General features: G+C 39.2%; 2 protein-coding genes across 4 annotated transcripts in view; one reads left to right on the top strand and one right to left on the bottom strand.

Moving 5' to 3' along the window:
* Window positions 1-9756, bottom strand: part of ctns (cystinosin, lysosomal cystine transporter) — a 28237-nt gene extending 18481 nt beyond the window's left edge. Inside the window, exons 1-6 of one of the 3 annotated variants that reach the window (XM_051947327.1) lie at window positions 9216-9756; window positions 6773-6868; window positions 6512-6590; window positions 3366-3456; window positions 2725-2828; window positions 1027-1164 (exon numbers count right to left, since the gene is read on the bottom strand). In XM_051947327.1, coding sequence (XP_051803287.1) covers window positions 1027-1164; window positions 2725-2828; window positions 3366-3456; window positions 6512-6590; window positions 6773-6868; window positions 9216-9279 — 572 coding nt within the window. In that variant the 5' untranslated portion in view covers window positions 9280-9756. The remainder of the gene's footprint in view (window positions 1-1026; window positions 1165-2724; window positions 2829-3365; window positions 3457-6511; window positions 6591-6772; window positions 6869-9215) is intronic. The other 2 variants (XM_051947326.1, XM_022213642.2) reach the window with 2 other exon arrangements.
* A 52-nt stretch (window positions 9757-9808) lies between these two features.
* Window positions 9809-14872, top strand: mrpl55 (mitochondrial ribosomal protein L55). The gene is made up of 3 exons (XM_022213643.2): window positions 9809-9949; window positions 10181-10421; window positions 14607-14872. The coding sequence occupies exons 1-3, from the start codon at window positions 9906-9908 to the stop codon at window positions 14754-14756; spliced, it is 435 nt and encodes a 144-aa protein (XP_022069335.2). The 5' UTR covers window positions 9809-9905; the 3' UTR covers window positions 14757-14872.
* The last annotated feature ends 4480 nt before the right edge of the window (window positions 14873-19352 follow it).

Below are 19352 nucleotides of genomic sequence, written 5' to 3'. Positions count from 1 at the left end.
TGTCAATTACTCGCAAGAGTGCGGCCTTCAAAGTGACATCACGTCAAGCGCCCAGGCACCAAGGCAGAGAATCAGAGGAGTGTCATCTTGGAAAATAGGGCACTGACTTACCGGACAAAAGTTATTAGCTTAAGATTACTCACAATAGATTTTATAAGTTGAGTAGACTTTCGCAAAATATTGATGGCCAGCTACATATCGGTAGCTTAAGTTAATTGGGCCCGGTGTCAACTCAGTATCGGTAACGCGAGTAAATGAATTGATAGCATGAAGCTAATATCTACACGCCATGATGTAAATGCTGACTGCATTTTGAGATGAGCTTGTTAAAAGTTTTTTTATTTTTACATTCTGCCTTTAAAAAGCTATTTTCAACTGGCCATTCAATAAATGGGTTGCACAAGTAAAATCTGCAGTCTAGTGTCATTTGTTTACCCCTCCAAGGCTCTCCAGAAAGCCTGCCACTGCTGCTGAAAAAAATCCTTGAGGAAACACAGTAAACACCTCAGCATTTATTCACCTGTTGATATCACTTGTATCATCCCAGCTATCCTCTCATGGTTCATTCTCTTCTCTTCACATCCCAGAGATACACTATATTGCCAAAAGTATTAGCTCACTCTAAATTGCCCGTAGGTTTGAATGCGAGTGTGATTGTCTGTCTGTATATGTAGCCCTGCGACACAGTGGCGACCTGTCCAGGGTGTCCCCTGCCTTTGCCCGAGTCAGCAGTGACCCCCCCCCTAATGAGGGTAAAGCGGTGTATAGAGAATGGATGGATCGATGGATGGATGATTCCTGTGGACAGCTTGAAAGAGATGTTTCACAAGCCCAATTCCAACTATCTAGATTTTTCTTTACCTCATCTGTTTGAGGAGTGTATTTGAGTGCTTGCATGTTCAGATAGTATTTCATGAAAGATAATGACAAGATTACTTGATAATATTAAACAGTTCAAAACTTCACAAAGAAAGTGTTACAAAGAACCTAAAGTTAAAGAAAGCAGGAGGACAGATAGAAAACCACCTTTTTCTTCTCCAGTTTTCCCAAGCTTGTGGATAGAAAGACACCGACCAGGCCAGAAAATAAATCCACCCAATCACTTGACTGAATATAGACAGAATGTTGCTGTGGACGACTATGAAGCGGATCCTGACAGGCAAACTACAAGAGAGACAATCAGGCTTACAAACACAAAGAAACTGTACAGTGGATCAGTACACAAAATTAGATTTTCACACACTGTATACACTAAGTTTTCACAAAGAGAGAAAAGGACACAGAAGTCAAAAACTGTTGCAGCAGTAATCAGTAAGTACAAATTATCCATAGCACCACTACTCAAGCCTGTACTAGCTGTCCTCTTGATGTAGCAGACAGTGAGTTGCTTGCACAATCTAATCTTGACTTGACACAAGAGTTATCACTGAAAATTACATTTCAATATCATTTCTGTCAGTGTGAAAGACAGTTCTCAACATCAATCTCTATGGACAGTGTCCAAGAAGAAAAATCTTGCTGTTTCTTCAGCACAAGCCTGCAAGATGAAGCTCTGCTAAAGACGAGAAAAAGAAGCCTGATGGATGTTTGGAGCACATTCTTTGGTCATGTGAGACCAAGATAAATGTTTTCAGGTCAGATAAGATCTAGTATATTTATTAAATAATAAAAGTAGACATAAGTACTGACAATAAAAGACATGAATCGAATGCAAGTTGTGTTGATTTTAGCATTTGAATTTCTACTGTGGGACCTGTGTTTTATTGTAGTTTTAGTATAGTGCGTTTAAAATGTTTCGTTTTGAATATGAGCAAATACCTTACTGTTCAACTCAGTAACTAGAAAAACACTTAGAGAGCGCAGTACTCCACCAAGTCTAATCATCCCCCCATATGGCATTGTCAGAAATGCAGCATTTTTTATTTTATTTATTTATTTTTTTACAAATGCAGCATTTGCTTATTTAGTTAATAATGATCAGAAATCACGGCAACATAGAATGTGGCCATTTAATATAGATGTACCCACAAACAAAATAACCTTGTGCTGAGCACAGGTGTGTGTTATGCATGTGTATGGGTTATCAATCAATCAATCTTTATTTATAAAGCCCTTTTCATGCCAGGGAGCAGCTCAAAGTGCTCAAAGTGGTTATGTACAGATACCGAATCGTGTCACCTAAATATGTAGCAGGCGGTGGGGAATGATGAGACTAGGAAACACCCCCACAATTTAATCCACTGTTCCTTGTATGATTTCCGATGGATATGTCCTGATAAGTTCGCAGCAGTTGATTTGTAGTGGGATCATAATCACGTGATCATCAGTAGGCAGCTGACGTAGTGTTCACTTGTCATAGTTACAGTGAGGTCATGTCGCTATCTGGCAATGATATATAAATCTTTAACAAATCTGTGGATGCAGATTATAAGCCACTGCCAAAATCTAATTACTTGGTCCTTGTGTCATTTCTGAGCTTCCCTGAAAATTTCATATAAATCTGTTCATCTGTTTGTGAGTAATGTTGCTAACAGAGAGACAGACAAACCAACGCCAATTGTCACATAACCGCTATAAGGAACGTGGTGGAGTAATAATGGAATTACTGTAAGGTGATGAAATTTTGAATCAACGGGCATTTTACTGATACTAAAAACAGATACAGCCACTTCTGTTGTGTACAAAAATGTTGTCAGTGCATGCTACGTCAGCACAGATACTCACCTGTTGAGTTCTGTGTTGTTGGTAAGTAGGTATGTGGTCACCTGACCGACAACATGAGCTGTCACATTGAAACTGACTGAGGTAGTCTCTGCTGGCAGCAACACCTAGACCAAAACAATACAAAACAGATTGTACCTTGTCTGATAAGTAATATTTATTTCCTGCTTTCTGCTCACATTTCAGTTTCATATAGTTCAAGCCTAGAGTCAATGCCTCATTATTGTTTCGTACAACAATGGATCTCTTCATGAGAGAGGAATAAGCAAGAACAGGCCTTGGCTACAAAGACTGTCTTTCTCTGCAGAATAAAATCATGGTTGATTCTTTTCCTTGAAGGTATAAATTCTGAAAAATTCTGTATTTACAGTACATTACAATGCATATTTTTAGTGCCATTTAGTTTCATATTATGATGAAGCCAGGTGGGTAAAGTGGGGTACTGAAAACACTAGGACTGATCCGCACAGTTACTGCTTGGACTGAAGTGCAGAACCAAGTCTGCATTGTAATCCTTTCAAGTAGCGCAAAGTTTAGTGACAAATAAATACAAGCTTATAGCCAGACTTGCACAAAAGCCTAGCTTGAAATTATGTTCCCCTGCTTGCATGCATCCTGATTCACAAAAAAATTCCATGTATTACCTGCTCAGGCACTGTGATTATAGATGAGTAGTTCTGCTTGGAGCTGTAGGTTACATTTATTGCAATCACAGCTGACTGGTTGACAGCTGAACTAGAGAAAAATATAAAAAACAAAAAAACACAGTCAATCTCCATCTTGACAGCTGCTTCTACAAATTGCAGTACTATTAACAACCACCAGAATATAGAATGTAAATTTAACTTGTTAAGTATTTTCATTCTCTATGTTTTTCCCCAACTCTGTATTCACACTATTGTTGCTGCAGTACATACGCAGCTTTAGTACAGTTTGGACTAGACTGAGTCTGATGATGTAACCAAGATCTGATTCAGAAAAAAGAAATGTAAACCCACTGATGAATTGACTCATTTTGTTTCGCCAACATCAGTCCTGATCAATACCACCAAATATACATCTACTATTTTAGATGAAAAAAAAAGAAAAAAATAGCTATTTTCTATACAGTAAGTGCTAAAGGGAAAACATTGTTTTGATTATTACAGGCTGGCATGTGTCATTGATTAGCACTAACATTGATTCTGATGCGTTACACACGTGGACAAAATTGTTGGTACCCCTCAGTTAAAGAAGGAAAAACCCACAATTGTCACTGAAATCACTTGAAACTCACAAAAGTAACAATAAATAAAAATTTATTGAAAATTAAATAATCAAAATCAGCCATCACTTTTGAATTGTTGATTAACATAATTATTTAAAAAAACAAACTAATGAAATAGGGCTGGACAAAAATGATGGTACCCATAACTTAATATTTTGTTGCACAACCTTTTGAGGCAATCACTGCAATTAAACGATTTCTGTATTTGTCAATGAGCGTTCTGCAGCTGTCAACAGGTATTTTGGCCCACTCCTCATGAGCAAACAGCTCCAGTTGTCTCAGGTTTGATGGGTGTCTTCTCCAAATGGCATGTTTCAGCTCCTTCCACATATGTTCAATGGGATTCAGATCTGGGCTCATAGAAGGCCACTTTAGAATAGTCCAACGCTTTTCCCTCAGCCATTCTTGGGTGTTTTTGGCTGTGTGTTTTGGATGGTTGTCCTGTTGGAAGACCCATGACCTGCGACTGAGACCAAGCTTTCTGACACTAGGCAGCACATTTCTCTCCAGAATGCCTTGATAGTCTTCAGATTTCATCGTACCTTGCACACTTTCAAGACACCCTGTGCCAGATGCAGCAAAGCAGCCCCAAAACATTACTGAGCCTCCTCCATGTTTCACCGTAGGGACAGTGTTCTTTTCTTCGTATGCTTGGTTTTTGAGTCTATGAACATAGAGTTGATGTGCCTTACCAAAAAGCTCCAGTTTGGTCTCATCTGTCCAAAGGACATTCTCCCAGAAGCTTTGTGGCTTGTCAACATGCATTTTTGCAAATTCCAGTCTCGCTTTTTTATGAGTTTTTTTCAGCAAGGGTGTCCTCCTTGGTCTTCTCCCATGAAGTCCACTTTGGCTCAAACAACGACGAATGGGGCGATCTGACACTGATGTACCTTGGCCTTGGAGTTCACCTTTAATTTCTTTGGAGGTTGCTCTGGGCTCTTTGGATACAATTCAAACGATCCGTCTCTTCAATTTGTCATCAATTTTCCTCTTGCGGCCACGTCCAGGGAGGTTGGCTACTGTCCCGTGGGTCTTGAACTTCTGAATAATATGAGCCACTGTTGTCACAGGAACTTCAAGCTGTTTAGAGATGGTCTTATAGCCTTTACCTTTAAGATGTTTGTCTATAATTTTTTTTCGGATGTCCTGGGACAATTCTCTCCTTCGCTTTCTGTTGTCCATGTTCAGCGTGGTACACACCTTTTCACCAAACAGCAGGGTGACTACTTGTCTCCCTTTAAATAGGCAGACTGATTGATTATGAGTTTGGAAACACCTGTGATGTCAATTAAATGACACACCTGAGTTAATCATGTCACTCTGGTCAAATAGTTTTCAATCTTTTATAGAGGTATCATCATTTTTGTCCAGGCCTGTTTCATTAGTTTGTTTTTTTTAAATAATTATGTTAATCAACAATTCAAAAGTGATGGCTGCTTTTGATGATTTAATTTTCAATAAATTTTTATTTATTGTTACTTTTGTGAGTTTCAAGTGATTTCAGTGAGAATTGTGGGTTTTTCCTTCTTTAACTGAGGGGTACCAACAATTTTGTCCACGTGTGTATTTTTATGCAATGTCAGAAAATAAAAAACAGCTAACAAACTCACATTTAGGACCCAAAAAAAAAATGATGTCCTTATCAAAAAAATGTGCCATAAAAATGTTGTACATTAACATTATTTTTCACTTTCGTTTATTTTAATCAGGATCATTTCTGGTCAAAACAACCCTATATTAACAAGGTTTGGCGATTTTAACACTTTAAATGCCAATTTATGTACATGAGGCCATGGCTGTTTTATGAAAAACAACACAAAAGTTTTACTATTTTCTATATAATAAGTGCTAAATAGAAAACACATTTTTAAACTAGTTATTGCTGTTATTTTGCTTGCATAAATGCATGCTCCGTCTTTGGAGACGCCCAAATGGAACCTGCTGCTGTCTTAAATTGCCCCCACAAGACTAGTAAAGTTTTTTGTATTGTATGATGCATTAGGTATTTAATGTACTCATAGGAAAAATGCCACAAACAGTTATTCTCACATTACAGTCTGTCTTCATCACAATAAAGTTTTGTTTTTATGAACATTTTCATTTAGTGAATGATGTGACATTGCTGAGCAAAATAAATGACAAATTAAAACATGACAAAATGACATAAAAACTTTATCTTTTGCTGTCTGCGAGGTTTTGGAACCATGATTAGTACAAAAATGCTGAGACCTTTCCCAGATTGGTTCACACAACTCAAAATTCTGTTGCCTGTCCACTACCATCTAATAATGCAACAGCAAGTTTTGCAGAAAATTGAGCTGGGTGCTCATTCAGACTCAGATTTTGTTCATTAACAGAAAAGAGTGCTTGTCCAAAGGGGCTTGATGTTTCCCATAGTGTTCCCTTCTAAAACAAAGAATAAGTATTCAAACAAAGCACTACATTAAGTGCAAGAACCTTTTTCAGCTACATTGTGAATAAGACTTTCGGAAAATCTGATGTAGACTCTATTTGCATGGTTACCTGGAAGTAATAGTGATGTTGGCTTCAGAGTTTTTCTTCAGTGTGACAACATCAGGAGCAAACAAGCAGACTCTTGACTCTGGAGGACAGAAGAAAAAATGAAAATATTTGTTTTAATCCATTTTTAAATTAAACAGGTTCAATGTCAAAATACAGGTAGGTTTGACTCCGTGTTGAGCTTGTAGCTTCACTGAAACACATTTTTCAGAGTGGACCTGGGGACATCACTTTAAATAGCCAAGAGTCATAACAGTCAGTCACCAGAGATGTTGGTCATAATCCACAGGACCAACAGTTGAGCAGGTAGCCATCTCTTTGCTGTGCTTAGACCAGCCATCTCTGCCAAATGAGCTAACCCTAAAAGACACAAGGCACACAAAGCATGTTGGTCAACAAAGTAATCCAGTTCACAATTATATTGCAAAACTATGGGATTCAACTGCCACTTCAGATGAAATGCAGTGTACATGAAACTACTACCAAGTGCATAAGGTAGGCTGCAATTCTAAAGTACTTTTCATAGATGGAGTGCAAATGTCATTTACAGTCAATTAAACAATTTAAATTTCTATAAATAACCTGTCTAGGGTGTCCCCTGCCTTCACCCTAGTCAGCTGAGATAGGCTCCAGCACCCCCGCGATCCTAGTGAGGATAAAGCGGTGTATAGAGAATGGATGGATGGATGGGAATTTCTATAAATTCGGGCTGCTGCAGCTCACATGGTAGACAGGGTCTTCTACTGATTGTAAAGTTGACAGCTGAAGTGTCCTTAGGTAAGACACTAAACTCCAAATTGTTCCCGATGACAGGCAGGCACCTTGCATGGCAGCTCTAACGCCATTGGCGTGTGAATGGGAGACACTGTAAAGCACTCTGAGTACCACTAAGGTAGAAAGGCACGAGATAAGTGCAGACCATTCACAATATATAATAGAATGGAAAACGGTCCACACTTAGATACTGAGTAAGGTTGAGCAAAATTTAACAGCAAAACCAAATAAAATTTTAAAATAAAAGAAAGATGACCTGAGAAAACATGAACTACATACGCTTCAAATGATTATTGTATATACTTAGACATTCAGAAATGACTGGAATGGATTTACGTGGAAGAAAACTGCAACTATAAAATGAAGACATCAAGTCAAAAGCATTTATATATTGTGGAAACTTGCTAATGGTAAATTATTCATTGTGTTGCTGGCAGACTACCTAATTTAGGAAATATGTCATGTGTCAAAGGATCTTGAGTTGCATAGAAAAGTCATATATGTTAATCATTTCAGAGTTTCTGACTAAGCACAAGTTTTGTTTTCCCTACAAAACAAATATTTTCTTAACAGACTTAGAGAAAAGAAAATCTGCGTCGTCAGTTCAGAATCTATCAGCCTGCAAACATCTTCAGCTTTGCTTACTAAAATTTTATTTTATTAAGTCAATTTTTTCTGGATCAACATGTTCAGTTTTGTCTGAGGTATTTGATGATAGACTCCTAGTCCTTCTCAGTTATTTAATATAAAGTAGTGTGTAAGTCAAGTGTGGATTGATGACATGTCAACAGATGTACTACAATATCTTTACATATAACTTTCAATTTCAATTTTACTCAATTGTATATATAATATTTAGAAGAATCTTTCTCTAAAAATGCCATGTGGTGTTTGGTTATAGGCAGTCATGTTGATTAAAGGCCTGAAAACAGCAAAACTGTCAACTCTGATACCTGTTAACTATGATGCAATTATATATCGACCCATATACTTGTATGCATGTATACTGTTTATTGTAAAACTCTCTAAAACAGAAGTAATCTCTGTTTAATATTAACACATTTTAATAATGCTTTGTATCTCAATAAGTTGAGTTTTATTCACCTCTTTTCATAAGCGTCCTTCTTGATTTCACTAAATTCAGGTTTTTACATTGTCATATATCATTAGTGTTTCTCCCACCATGACAAGTCCAACTACCTGCTTTGCAAAGGTCTACTCCTCCTCAGAAAGCTTTTGATTAGTGTTGTCTGCTAAATGTGCATTTGCTCATATACAAATGCATCTCAAAAAGTTAGTAAAAGAAGTGGACTGTTGTCCATTGGTCTAAAATCCTCTTTTCAAGTTAAAGTAAATTTTGCATTTCATTTGGAAATCAAGTTCCTTGAGTCTGGAGGAAGAGTGGAAAGCACAGAATCCAGGCTGTTTCAGGTTCAGTGTGAAGTTTCCAAAGTCGGTAAGGATTTCGGGTGTCACGTCCTCTGCTGCTCCTAGTCCATGTTTTAATCAAGTCCAAAGTCAACAAGGGCAATAACAGGAGAGCACTTGATGATGAGATGCGAAACACCGACCCAAAAGTACAGATGAGCTGGAGGCAACTATCAAAGCCACCTGGGCTTCAGGAACACCTCGACAGTGCTACAGATTGATCACCTCCATGCAAATCTGTATTAATGCAGTAGTATGTGGAAATACAAACTATGATCACCAAAAGATTTCCTCTGTACATTTTCCGTCCAGAAAGCCAAATTCAATTTAAGTTTCCAAATCCTCAGCCTAACGTTTGAGCAGAAGACCTGAGCCCATCAAGTTTACAGAACTACATCAACACAGTAATTCGCTCACAAAACAGCGTCAGCCTGCAAATAGCTCGATTTTAGAAAGCATTTGCTTAATCTGAACCAGTGACAAAGATAATGAAATACAACCTCACCTGAGTTGTGCTGTTTCGACAACTGACGTAACAGATCACGGGACGATTTATTCGTCTTCTTCATTGAATGAGGCAGACAGACGCATCATCGGCGTATTGCTGCCAACTACTGGATGTTACTCATAGTCCATAGAGATGCCTGGAAATTTTCTTATACAGTTCTGTGGTTATGAGAAAGTTCAGAAGTTTCTTCGTATTTGTCCATGTCAAGTAGAGAGCAAAGATTAAAAACAGTTAGTCCGCTCCTAGGTCTCTGTACAGTCTCCTTCGTCGGTATGAGTAGAACTCGCACTTAAGAAGAACATGACTCACAGTTTCTAATTCGACGAGTTTTTCTTCTTCATTTTAAGGTTTATTTGCGTTTGGCAACCATCGTATTGGTGTATTATCGCCGCCGACTGGTGTAGCTGTCACGTATTGCATTCGTTAAGAAATCCTCATATCCACACTTATAACACATTTTAGTTGAGTTCTCTTGCAGAATATCGAAGATATGCAATCGTAATTTTACATTTTTTCCCAATTCATTTACTTTTAGGCCAATGTATGCAACGAAATTTGTCGGAACGAATCTGAGTTTCACACTGTTTCAGTAGAGCCTTTACTGATGACACACTTGTGTTCGACCTTTCAGTTGTGCTTCCGGTCAGGGCGTAGCAGCATTCGGCTGGAGCGCCATTATCTAACGACATGTTTTTATTGGCACACTGCGCGCCTTCTGGTTTGTTATTACGGTAAGACCCGTAAAGTAATGTTTGAAAATGCTCCCTAAGAATATTTAGGTCTTCAAATTAATTGAGGAGAAAGTTCAGTGACTGAATCGAGTTAAATACTAAGTTCCATGATGACAAAAAATGTGCTCCTCTAGCATGAATGAAACTAGAGCCCCTGAAACTGATTTGGCAGTGGTACATTAGACACTTAAATTATGTTTTGTTTGTGTGTGTGTGTGTGTGTACGGGCAGGTCTGTTTGCCCTGTGTTTACCTGCACAGGTTCCCAGTTAGTGTTGGCACTCGGTGCACATTCTGCACGACTCGGCCAGACTTCGCTGCTCCACACTCAGACTGCTCAGCTGAACTCCAACAGGACGTCGGTGGTTCGCTGTGGTCGACTCCGATATGAGAGGCTGTACCCCGTGACTCTGGTTCGTCCTGATGGAGCTACAATCAACATCAGATACAAAGAGCCCAGACGCATAGTCATGGTAAGTACATCAGCTCTGTTAATAAAATAAACATTAATTTGTGAGAAAATAGACATGAATTACAAATGGCTCAAGCTCTGATTCTGCCTTGGCTTCTAAGTTGCAGGAATTTTTTTAGGTTTTCTTTCTTTTGCAGCAACTATTTGTCTATGGATTAGGCGGTATCTGGATCATGGTTGACCATGAAGGAGGAAATAAGCCAAACCGAAATTTTGTAGGCTTGTAGTACCATGATGGAAGATATTTTATACAAATTTATAGATCTCTACCTCCTGTGCCACATTGCCTTTTGGCCTCACCAAAATTGGTCACTTTTTGTGGGGTCCATACTTCAGCAGCTCATATCTATATCATACCCCCAGAAGTCTCCAACTTTGCAAGTTATCATACAATTTTGTTTAGAATAGGACCGAGTGGTCCTTGGGTCAACATTTATAACATTTCTAGTAATTTTAGACCTCTAAAACCTACTCACGAGTGTGTTTTTCTTAATTTTTAGCATTTTTAGAAGGCTCTTGTGGTCTGTAGACAGTAGCTAGAAGGCTGTGAGGCTACCTATGATGTCAGATGGTTGCTGTGAGCTTGTCTGCCAAATTTCAGCCATCAATTATGTCTAGAAGCTGAGAAATAAGCAGTTAAATAGTACAAAATCCTAGGCGAGGATTTAGGGGGTGGGTTTAAGCCCAAATTCTAAACCATTCTAAACAACATGAAATGACCCTTTTGAATGAGTAATTTCCCTTAAATAAAGTAAAACTACTATTTATACTGTTTAATATAATTATGTTTTGACACACTGTATGCGATTGTATTTGAAATGGAAACAAAGGTATGCATACTATAGTCTAATACTGTTGAGTTGCAGTCATAAAATCATTCTTTCTAGCTGCAGAGCATAAGCTTGGATGTGGCTGCTCCTCAAGGTGTAGTCTTAATGAGTTTCAGTCTGTGTCATACACGCTTCAATGTCAAACAGCAGAAACAGAAAATGTGATACATAAGAGCACGTTTATTTGTTAAAATACAGCACGTGAGCACAGAGAAGAGTAGAGATGCAAACAGATGTTAGTTTTCTCTTCACGTGCTTGTTGTGCTGCTGTGCTTTCAGTCCAAACTCTGCAGTGTACAAACCACCTTTTTGTTCTGTAATAATTGGAAATACTCCCAGACTGTGGAAGCCTTCAGTCTTTGGCAAATTTCACACTGAACCAAGTCAAGCTTTGCTGATTTCTCCATTTTCTAAAACTGTAGTGCAGCTGAAACAATGACTGGAGATAAAAACAAGTGACATTGTGGTTGGGAATGGGTACTGAGATCCAGTACAAAACAAGCTGAGGTGAAACTAGAGAAACATTTTTGAAGTACTGCAGGACAAGCTCCAACTTAAACGGTTCTGTTAACAGTATTTTAGAAAGTAAGAAGGTCATTGTGTTGCACATTTTATGTCATCACCATCAATCAATTAATCAAAATTTATTTAACAGTCCAAAGGCTGACCAAAGTGCGTCACAGTGAACAACAAGAAAATAACTTAAAAACAATACAGTAACTGAAAACAGGGCTAACAATCACACTCGCACTCACGCCTATGGGCAAATTTAGAATAATCAATTAACCTCAGCATATTTTTGGACTGTGGGAGGAAACCGGAGTACCCAGAGGAAACCCACGCATGCACAGGGAGAACATGCAAACTCCATGCAGAAAGATCCCAGGAAGGCTGGGGGATGTGAACCAGGGATCTTCTAGCTGCAAGGCGAGAAGTGCTAACCACCATGCCACTGTGCATCCTGTACAATATACAATATAACAGTAAAATAAACAGCAATAAAACTGGAAGGTTTTTGAGTTGCAATTTAAAAAGACCCATGTCTGTGATAGTGCACATGTCTGGTAGGGCTGGACCCGAATATCCCGAATATTCGTTTGCTACGGTGGTATCTGGATATTAATTTTGGTATCCGAATATTTGCCCCTCCCGGTCGGACGTTACCGGGCGGAACGAATATTCGGCGTTACTGTCTTCCCTCCGCCTTTGGCCCACATTGGCTCATATCGACTCATCCCGTCGTGTGATCACATAGACATATACAAATATGTCTATGTGATCACCCCCTCCTCCCCCCAGACGAAAATAGGAATATTCGGAGCTCGTCTCTTCCCTTCGCCTTCGGCCCACTTTGGCTCATCCATTCGTGTTTGTTACTACCAGCTGAATGGCCGGGTGGCTGCCGACTCTGACGTCACGCTTCACTTCATTGCATAAACACAAGACAAGATGCCGAAGACCTCTGCTGTTTGGGAATTCTTCAGTTTAACTGAAGACAAAACAAAGGCAGCGTGCAAAATTTGCGTCCAGGAGACCAGATGAATGGATCTGAATATTCGGGCCGTCTCCGCCACATCCCCCCCTCCGTCGGACGTTACGGGGCGGAACGAATATTCTGATATTCGTCTTTAATAGGGCCTGAATATCCGGAGACTAGTAGAAACCACTATTCGGGCCAGCCCTAATGTCTGTGGGGAGCTTGTTCCAGAGCCTGGTTGCAGCTACAGAGAACGCCCGGTCACCCCAGTCACTGATTGGATGACCTCAAAGTCCTGTAAAGTTAAATGGTCTGATAAATAAAGGGGAGCATGACCGGCAAGAGCTTTAAAAAAAAACAGTAAAAGTTTAAAAAGAATTCTTGACCAGACTGGAAGCCAGTGGAGAGCATAAAGGACTGACCATAAGACGCGTGTCTGATGTGTATGTGTCTATGACATACTTCTACTTTCCAAATCCAGTGTCAGGAGTTCTGTCTGTCGGAGTCTGTAGCTTCAACAGACAGAACACCAGATGGGTGAGGAGTGTAGCAGCTCTATCACTCACCTGCAGCTCTGTGTTGCAAGAACAGGTGTCAAACGTTTAGTACTATGATTAAACTTCACTACAGCTGATGCAGAAAATGTGTATTGTGTAACAAGTTGTTTGCGTGTCAGAGCAGAAACACAATCAGTCTGTCGAAAGATTCAGTAAAACTTCATTACATACAGACTAACGCACAGTTAGACTGCCGAGTTCACAGTTCATCCTTCACTAACCAGGCATGATATGTTTGCAGGTAGCCCAAATACAGAGTTAATTAAATTACACGAACATCGGCTAATGATTAAAATTATGCATTTGCCAGTCATTTGTTTAACTGTGGCTGAGTTCATAAGTATGGTGTGAAATCCTGAGTATCATCTGAACTGTCATTAAGAATGTTAGTTTCACTTTGAGAGCACTGGTAGCAGGATTTAGTGATTTTGAGACTGCAGATAAACTGTCTTCATTAAACAAACAACAAACAAAGTCACACAATAAACATACTGTAAACATCCTGCATTTGTTTTATACTCAGAAGTGAAGAGTGAAGCAGGTTTATATCAGCACAATGTACTGACGCTTACTTAATATCTATTCAAGGTTGAGCTTTAACTTCGGATATAACAATGGAGAGTTTAATGGCAACAATGTATATTTTATTCCGAGCAAGACCTGTGACACTGTCCACAGTGCTCTGATCATTCCTTAAACACAACGCTGGTGTCTGTATAAATTATAATAGGGTGTCACAGAGCAAAGATTAGCAATGTTGCTGAAGCATGCTTTAGTTAAAAAAAAAATTGACATAACTTTGTCATTTATGCAGAATATTCACAACAGCCATGTTGTGTTGTTGGTCACTAAAAATTCAGAGAAATTTTTAGGTTGTTTTGTAGCCACAGCATGTTGAGTAATAAACAGTGAGAAACATATTCAGTGATATTTATGTCAGGGAAATGTGTGGACCATTTCAAGCACATCACCTGAATGTGTTTGTTGAATGTGTGGTAGAAGCCAAAGCTGAGAAAATATTGATGATGATATCAGCTTCTTTGTCAGACCTGACAAACCTTGTCTGATAGAGGACATAAAACACCCCATGATGAACACACTTGCATATATTTATGTTTTAAAACATAAGCCGTTCTACAACAATCTTTTTTACAACCATGACCAAACCCACTTAATGATGACAAAACACAGATGTGGCATCCCTATCATCAGATAGCCTTGATCTGATAAAGTACACATCTTTTGAATATAAGTCAATGAGTGCCTCAATTTTGTTTTTCATATTTGCAAATTAATTTATGTTTCTTCATGTGTTTTGAAAGATGCCAGTCAATATGTCCACTCTATCTGAAGAGGAACGTCGAGCTCGACAGAAAAAGAGAGAAGTGAAGATGTCCAAAAAGCAGACAGCGGTCCACTATGAAGATGACTTCAAAGCAGACAAATACAGACACTTATGGAAGAAGAAATAACTTCTTTATACACAAATGTTTGTTAGGTAATTATGTTGTAGCTCTGTGTTCGAGAAATAACTCCCTTGCCACAGATTTGTTGCTGTGTCCTGATTAAAATAAATTGAATTGAGACATTTTGTTGCAAGTTCTCGAGATTCTGCTGTTGGCTATTTAGTCAGCTACACATGATCTGCTTACAAAAAGATGGTGGCAGTTTGCCACTGATGAACTACTACACCTTGTAGATCACAGTAAGTGACCCTTCCATTCAAAAACATTCTTTTTTTGTTTAGGGTGGAATCTAATTCTGGAATTATTCCTTGATACTGTTGATACCTAAGCGTAGTCATCATATTTAATAAATGGCATGTATCATAGTTACATCCGTCTTGCTCCCCCAGCCCGACCCACTGTCTTCTATACCAGCTCAGTCGTTTACAGGACACTCTGGAATAGTGTTACATCTGGTGACTTAAGCCACTTTATTTTGTGTACACTAAAAAGTTTGAAAAACATTGGTTACAAATGTGCTATAGGTACAACAGTAAAATTTAGAAAATACGAAAAGTATGTTGGTTACAGAAGTGGAGAACCATCCATTCAAAGTGGAAAAATGCATTTACACCACGGACTGTATATAAAGATACACTATATTGCCAAAAGCATTTGCTCACCTGCCTTGACTTGCATGTGAACGTAAGTAACATCCCATTCCTAATCCACAGTGGCGTCATTAGGCCCATTTTAGGGGGGCTTCAGCACTTTTTTTTTTTTACAAAAAAGTGCCCAAAAATTCAACATAATGTGGCCAGAATATGAGTTTAAATAAATAATCACATAACATGTCATTATTAACTTAAATATGATCATAAATCTTAGTTTCCCTTCACTTCATGGTGGAAGGTAGAGTCCGAGTCAGTACATCATTATCCAGTCTATTCCACTTGTTCATATGGAGCACGCCCACATTACTGAAATCCAGTCCACGTTTTCCCTGCAACCTAGGTTGTATTCGGTACCTGCAGCATGTGTTTACCGGGAGGAGCACACAGAACCGCTAGAGCAGTGTGAGAAGAAGAACGTGAACAAGAATGGATATACGAAATGTTTTCAGGAGAGTAAGTATTCATCACTACTGATAGTAACAGTAAGTTAGCTCCAGCCCCCCAGCTAACAGCAGAAAGTCCTATGTAATTAAGAACCAAATGTTTCCTGTTTGACAAATAAAAACCTGGCTTGTTCACTCTGTAGGAGAGAGTCCCTGTACAGGAGGCAGCGTGAGATGCTGCTGTATCTCTGTGCACGTCTTACCTTTGTTGTTCTGTGGTCAAAAGTTACATTTCAGCTCTAAAAGAACGCTGCTACTTAGCTAGCTAGTTAGTCTGAAATGCACTGTGAAGGTTGTGGTTGTTTATAGAGTTAGGTGTGCACTCTTTTTTTTTTTTTTTTTTTTTTTTTGTATCTTTGGGTTGAGGTCCTTCTGGAGCATCAGCTCCAGCGTCAGATGCACACAGTGAAACAGGAGCTGAGCTCATTCACGTATGATTATGTGAATAATAATATTAATAATAATCACTCCACCACCCCTTATTTGACCTGTAGGAGTCAGGGCAGAGGAGCAGATAGAGGGGGAGGGGAGAAACCTCTACTGGAAAGTTAAGTCTAAAGGATTTCACAGGAGAGAGTCATTTGTGATGCTGACAGTCTTGGATTTGTATGGAACTTGATATGAATATGAAATATGAAACATTTCAGTCCAGGTGCACCATATAAGTCTTATTTAACTTGAGCTTTTATTTAGGAGAGTAACGATTGGAAAGTGGAGATAGCCAAGAGAGAGAGAGATATAAGCCAAATTAGCCCGGCCCAAATGCACGACATAAATAAATAAGGTCACATTATTATACACCATTATGGGATAATACTATAACCTTAGTTAATTTATGCTGATAGAGAATACATTGGACTTCATGACAGTTATCTGGTTCATGTGATAGACCTTGCAATAGTTGAAAGAAAAGAAGAAAACATATACTAGGTCAAAATATCAGGATTTTGACTGTTACCACAGCTACCATTGTAACATAAAAAACTTTGCTGTCCATCACCATCAAAATAAACTATAGAGGGTATGAATATGATGTAAAAACATGTCTGTTAGCATTGCACCATTCCATCAGCAGCAAAACCAGTGCGATTTCTTAAGTTTTTGTTGAAGGTTCAATTTAAATTATGCGCAATTTAAATGTAAACAGAAAATGAAACCTTCAGCATTGCTCATTAAGTGGCAAATTAATGGGAAAAAAACTTTGTTTTTTTGGTTTTGCTGCTGGAACGCTAACTGGCATCTTTTGCTAATTTTGTACTTAATATAACTTAATATAACTTAATAAACCTTCTATAATACTCTGTTTTCACTGGTTGGACTGAACTAAGACCAGGAACAGTCTCGCTCGAGAGGGAACACTCCTTCTATTATGACTATTAAAATGGCTGGTTTGTAGCCATGCCATAAATGGGAACCCACCCCAGAGATAATCAAGGCTTCAAAAACGGCCACCAGGGAGGACAACATGACTCACAAGAATTCATTTTTCCCTGTTCTTTTCCTCTTTCTGTTCCTGTTTACAGTTGTACCATTTATTCTGAGTTTACAGTCTTTGTTATTTATTTTTGGGCCTAGTTAATAAGTTATTCATTCATTTAGTCCTGGGTTTAGTTCATGTCACCCTGCTCCTGTGATGTCCAGTCAGACCTGGTTTAGCCCTGATTTTAGTTCACACCCTGCTCCTGTGGGACAGAGTTTAGTGTCTGATTGTAATTCTGTTCAATGAATGGATAATTTAAGTTATGAAGATGTTTTGTTTTTGCTTAAGCACTTTTTATTGTATTGTTGGCTGATGTGGTCAACTTGAATCTGTTGAGTGTGTGCATTAGAATCCTCCAAGACAAATGTTACAAGTGGTTGCTGAAGTTATTTCAATAATGCATATATCTATGGAAAATGCTGAAATGTGTTGTCCACATCCTGCCACAGAACTTTCATCCATATTTCACGTGAAGAGCTATTTTCAATACTGCCTGCCATTGCTCTATTTTTTTCAGTTGTTTTTATCTCAATGTTTTTTTTTTTACTATCCCTTAATGTTATCTCAATAATAAGATTTTAACAAAATGTTCTTAAAATACACCAGAATGCAGGAAATAGGATCAATCATTTTCTAAATTTTCTGGGGGAGGGCTACCAGGCCCCCCATCTGCATCCCACATAAACCAAATCTCACTCTGGTCACAAGTTGGCAGCCCTGAATTATTGTGTGGTGAGCAAAAGTCATGGCCACTGTGGCCTAAAACATTTACACAGTAAAGTATCTCTGAAAAAATCTAAATTGTTCCAAAAAGTGGAAAAGCAATTTCTTTTAGGGGCTTAGCCCCTCCTGTCCTTAAAACCTAGTGACGCCTCTGGGGTTCAATATGACGCAGGTCCACCCTTTGCCGCTATAACAGCTTCAACTGTTCTGGGAAGGCTGTCCACAAGGTTTAGGAGTGTGTTTATGGGAATTTTTGACCATTCTTCCACAAGCGCATTTGTGAGGTCACACACTGATGTTGGACAGAAGACCTGGCTCTCAGTCTTCCCTCTGATTCATCCCAAAGGTGTTCTGTCGGGTTGAGGTCAGGACTCTGCAGGCTGGTCAAGTTCATCCACACCAGACTCTGTCATCCATGTCTTTATGGACCTTGCTTTGTGCACTGGTGCACTGTCATGTTGGAAGAGGAAGGGGCCAGCTCCAAACTGTTCCTACAAAGTTGGAAGCATGGAATTGTCCGAAATGGCTTGAAGCATTCAGAGTTCCTTTCACTGGAACTAAGAGGCAAAGCCCAGCTCCTGAAAAACAATCCCACACCATAATCCCCTCTCCACCAAACTTTACACTTGGCACAATGCAGTCCAACAAGTATCGTACTCCTGGCAACCGCAAAACCCAGACTGGTCCATTAGATTGCCAGATAGAAAGGCTCCATTGGTCACTCCAGAGAATACGTCTCCAGTGCTCTAGAGTCCAGTGGCGGCGTGCTTTACACCACTGCATCCCACGCTTTGCATTGCACTTGGTGATGTATGGCTTGGATGCAGCTGCTCGGCCATGGGAACCCATTCCATGAAGCTCTTTCCACACTATTCTTGAGCTAATCTGAAGGCCACATGAAGTTTGAAGGTCTGTAGCAACTGACTCTACAGAAAGTTGGCGACCTCTTGGTACTATGCGCCTCAGCATCCGCTGACCCTGCTCCCTCAGTTTACGTGGCCGACCACTTGGTGGCTGAGTTGCTGTCGTTCCCACACACTTCCACTTTCTTATAATACAGCTGACAGTTGACTGTGGAATATTTAGGAGCGAGGAAATGTCACGAGTCATGACTGGATTTGCTGCACAGGTGGCATCCTATCACAGTTCCACTTTGGAATTCACTGAGCTCCTCAGAGCGACCCATTCTTTCACAAATGCAGTCTGCATAGGTGCTGGATTTTATACACTTGTGGCCATGGAAGTGATTGGAACACCTGATTCATATTATTTGGATGAGTGAGTGAATACTTTTGGCAATATA

Source organism: Acanthochromis polyacanthus, chromosome 4, assembly GCF_021347895.1.
Source record: "Acanthochromis polyacanthus isolate Apoly-LR-REF ecotype Palm Island chromosome 4, KAUST_Apoly_ChrSc, whole genome shotgun sequence".
In the NCBI taxonomy this organism is placed as follows: Eukaryota; Metazoa; Chordata; class Actinopteri; family Pomacentridae; genus Acanthochromis; species Acanthochromis polyacanthus.
The sequence above is the reverse complement of the archived record's forward strand: the minus strand, read 5'-3'. Positions and strand labels throughout refer to the sequence as shown.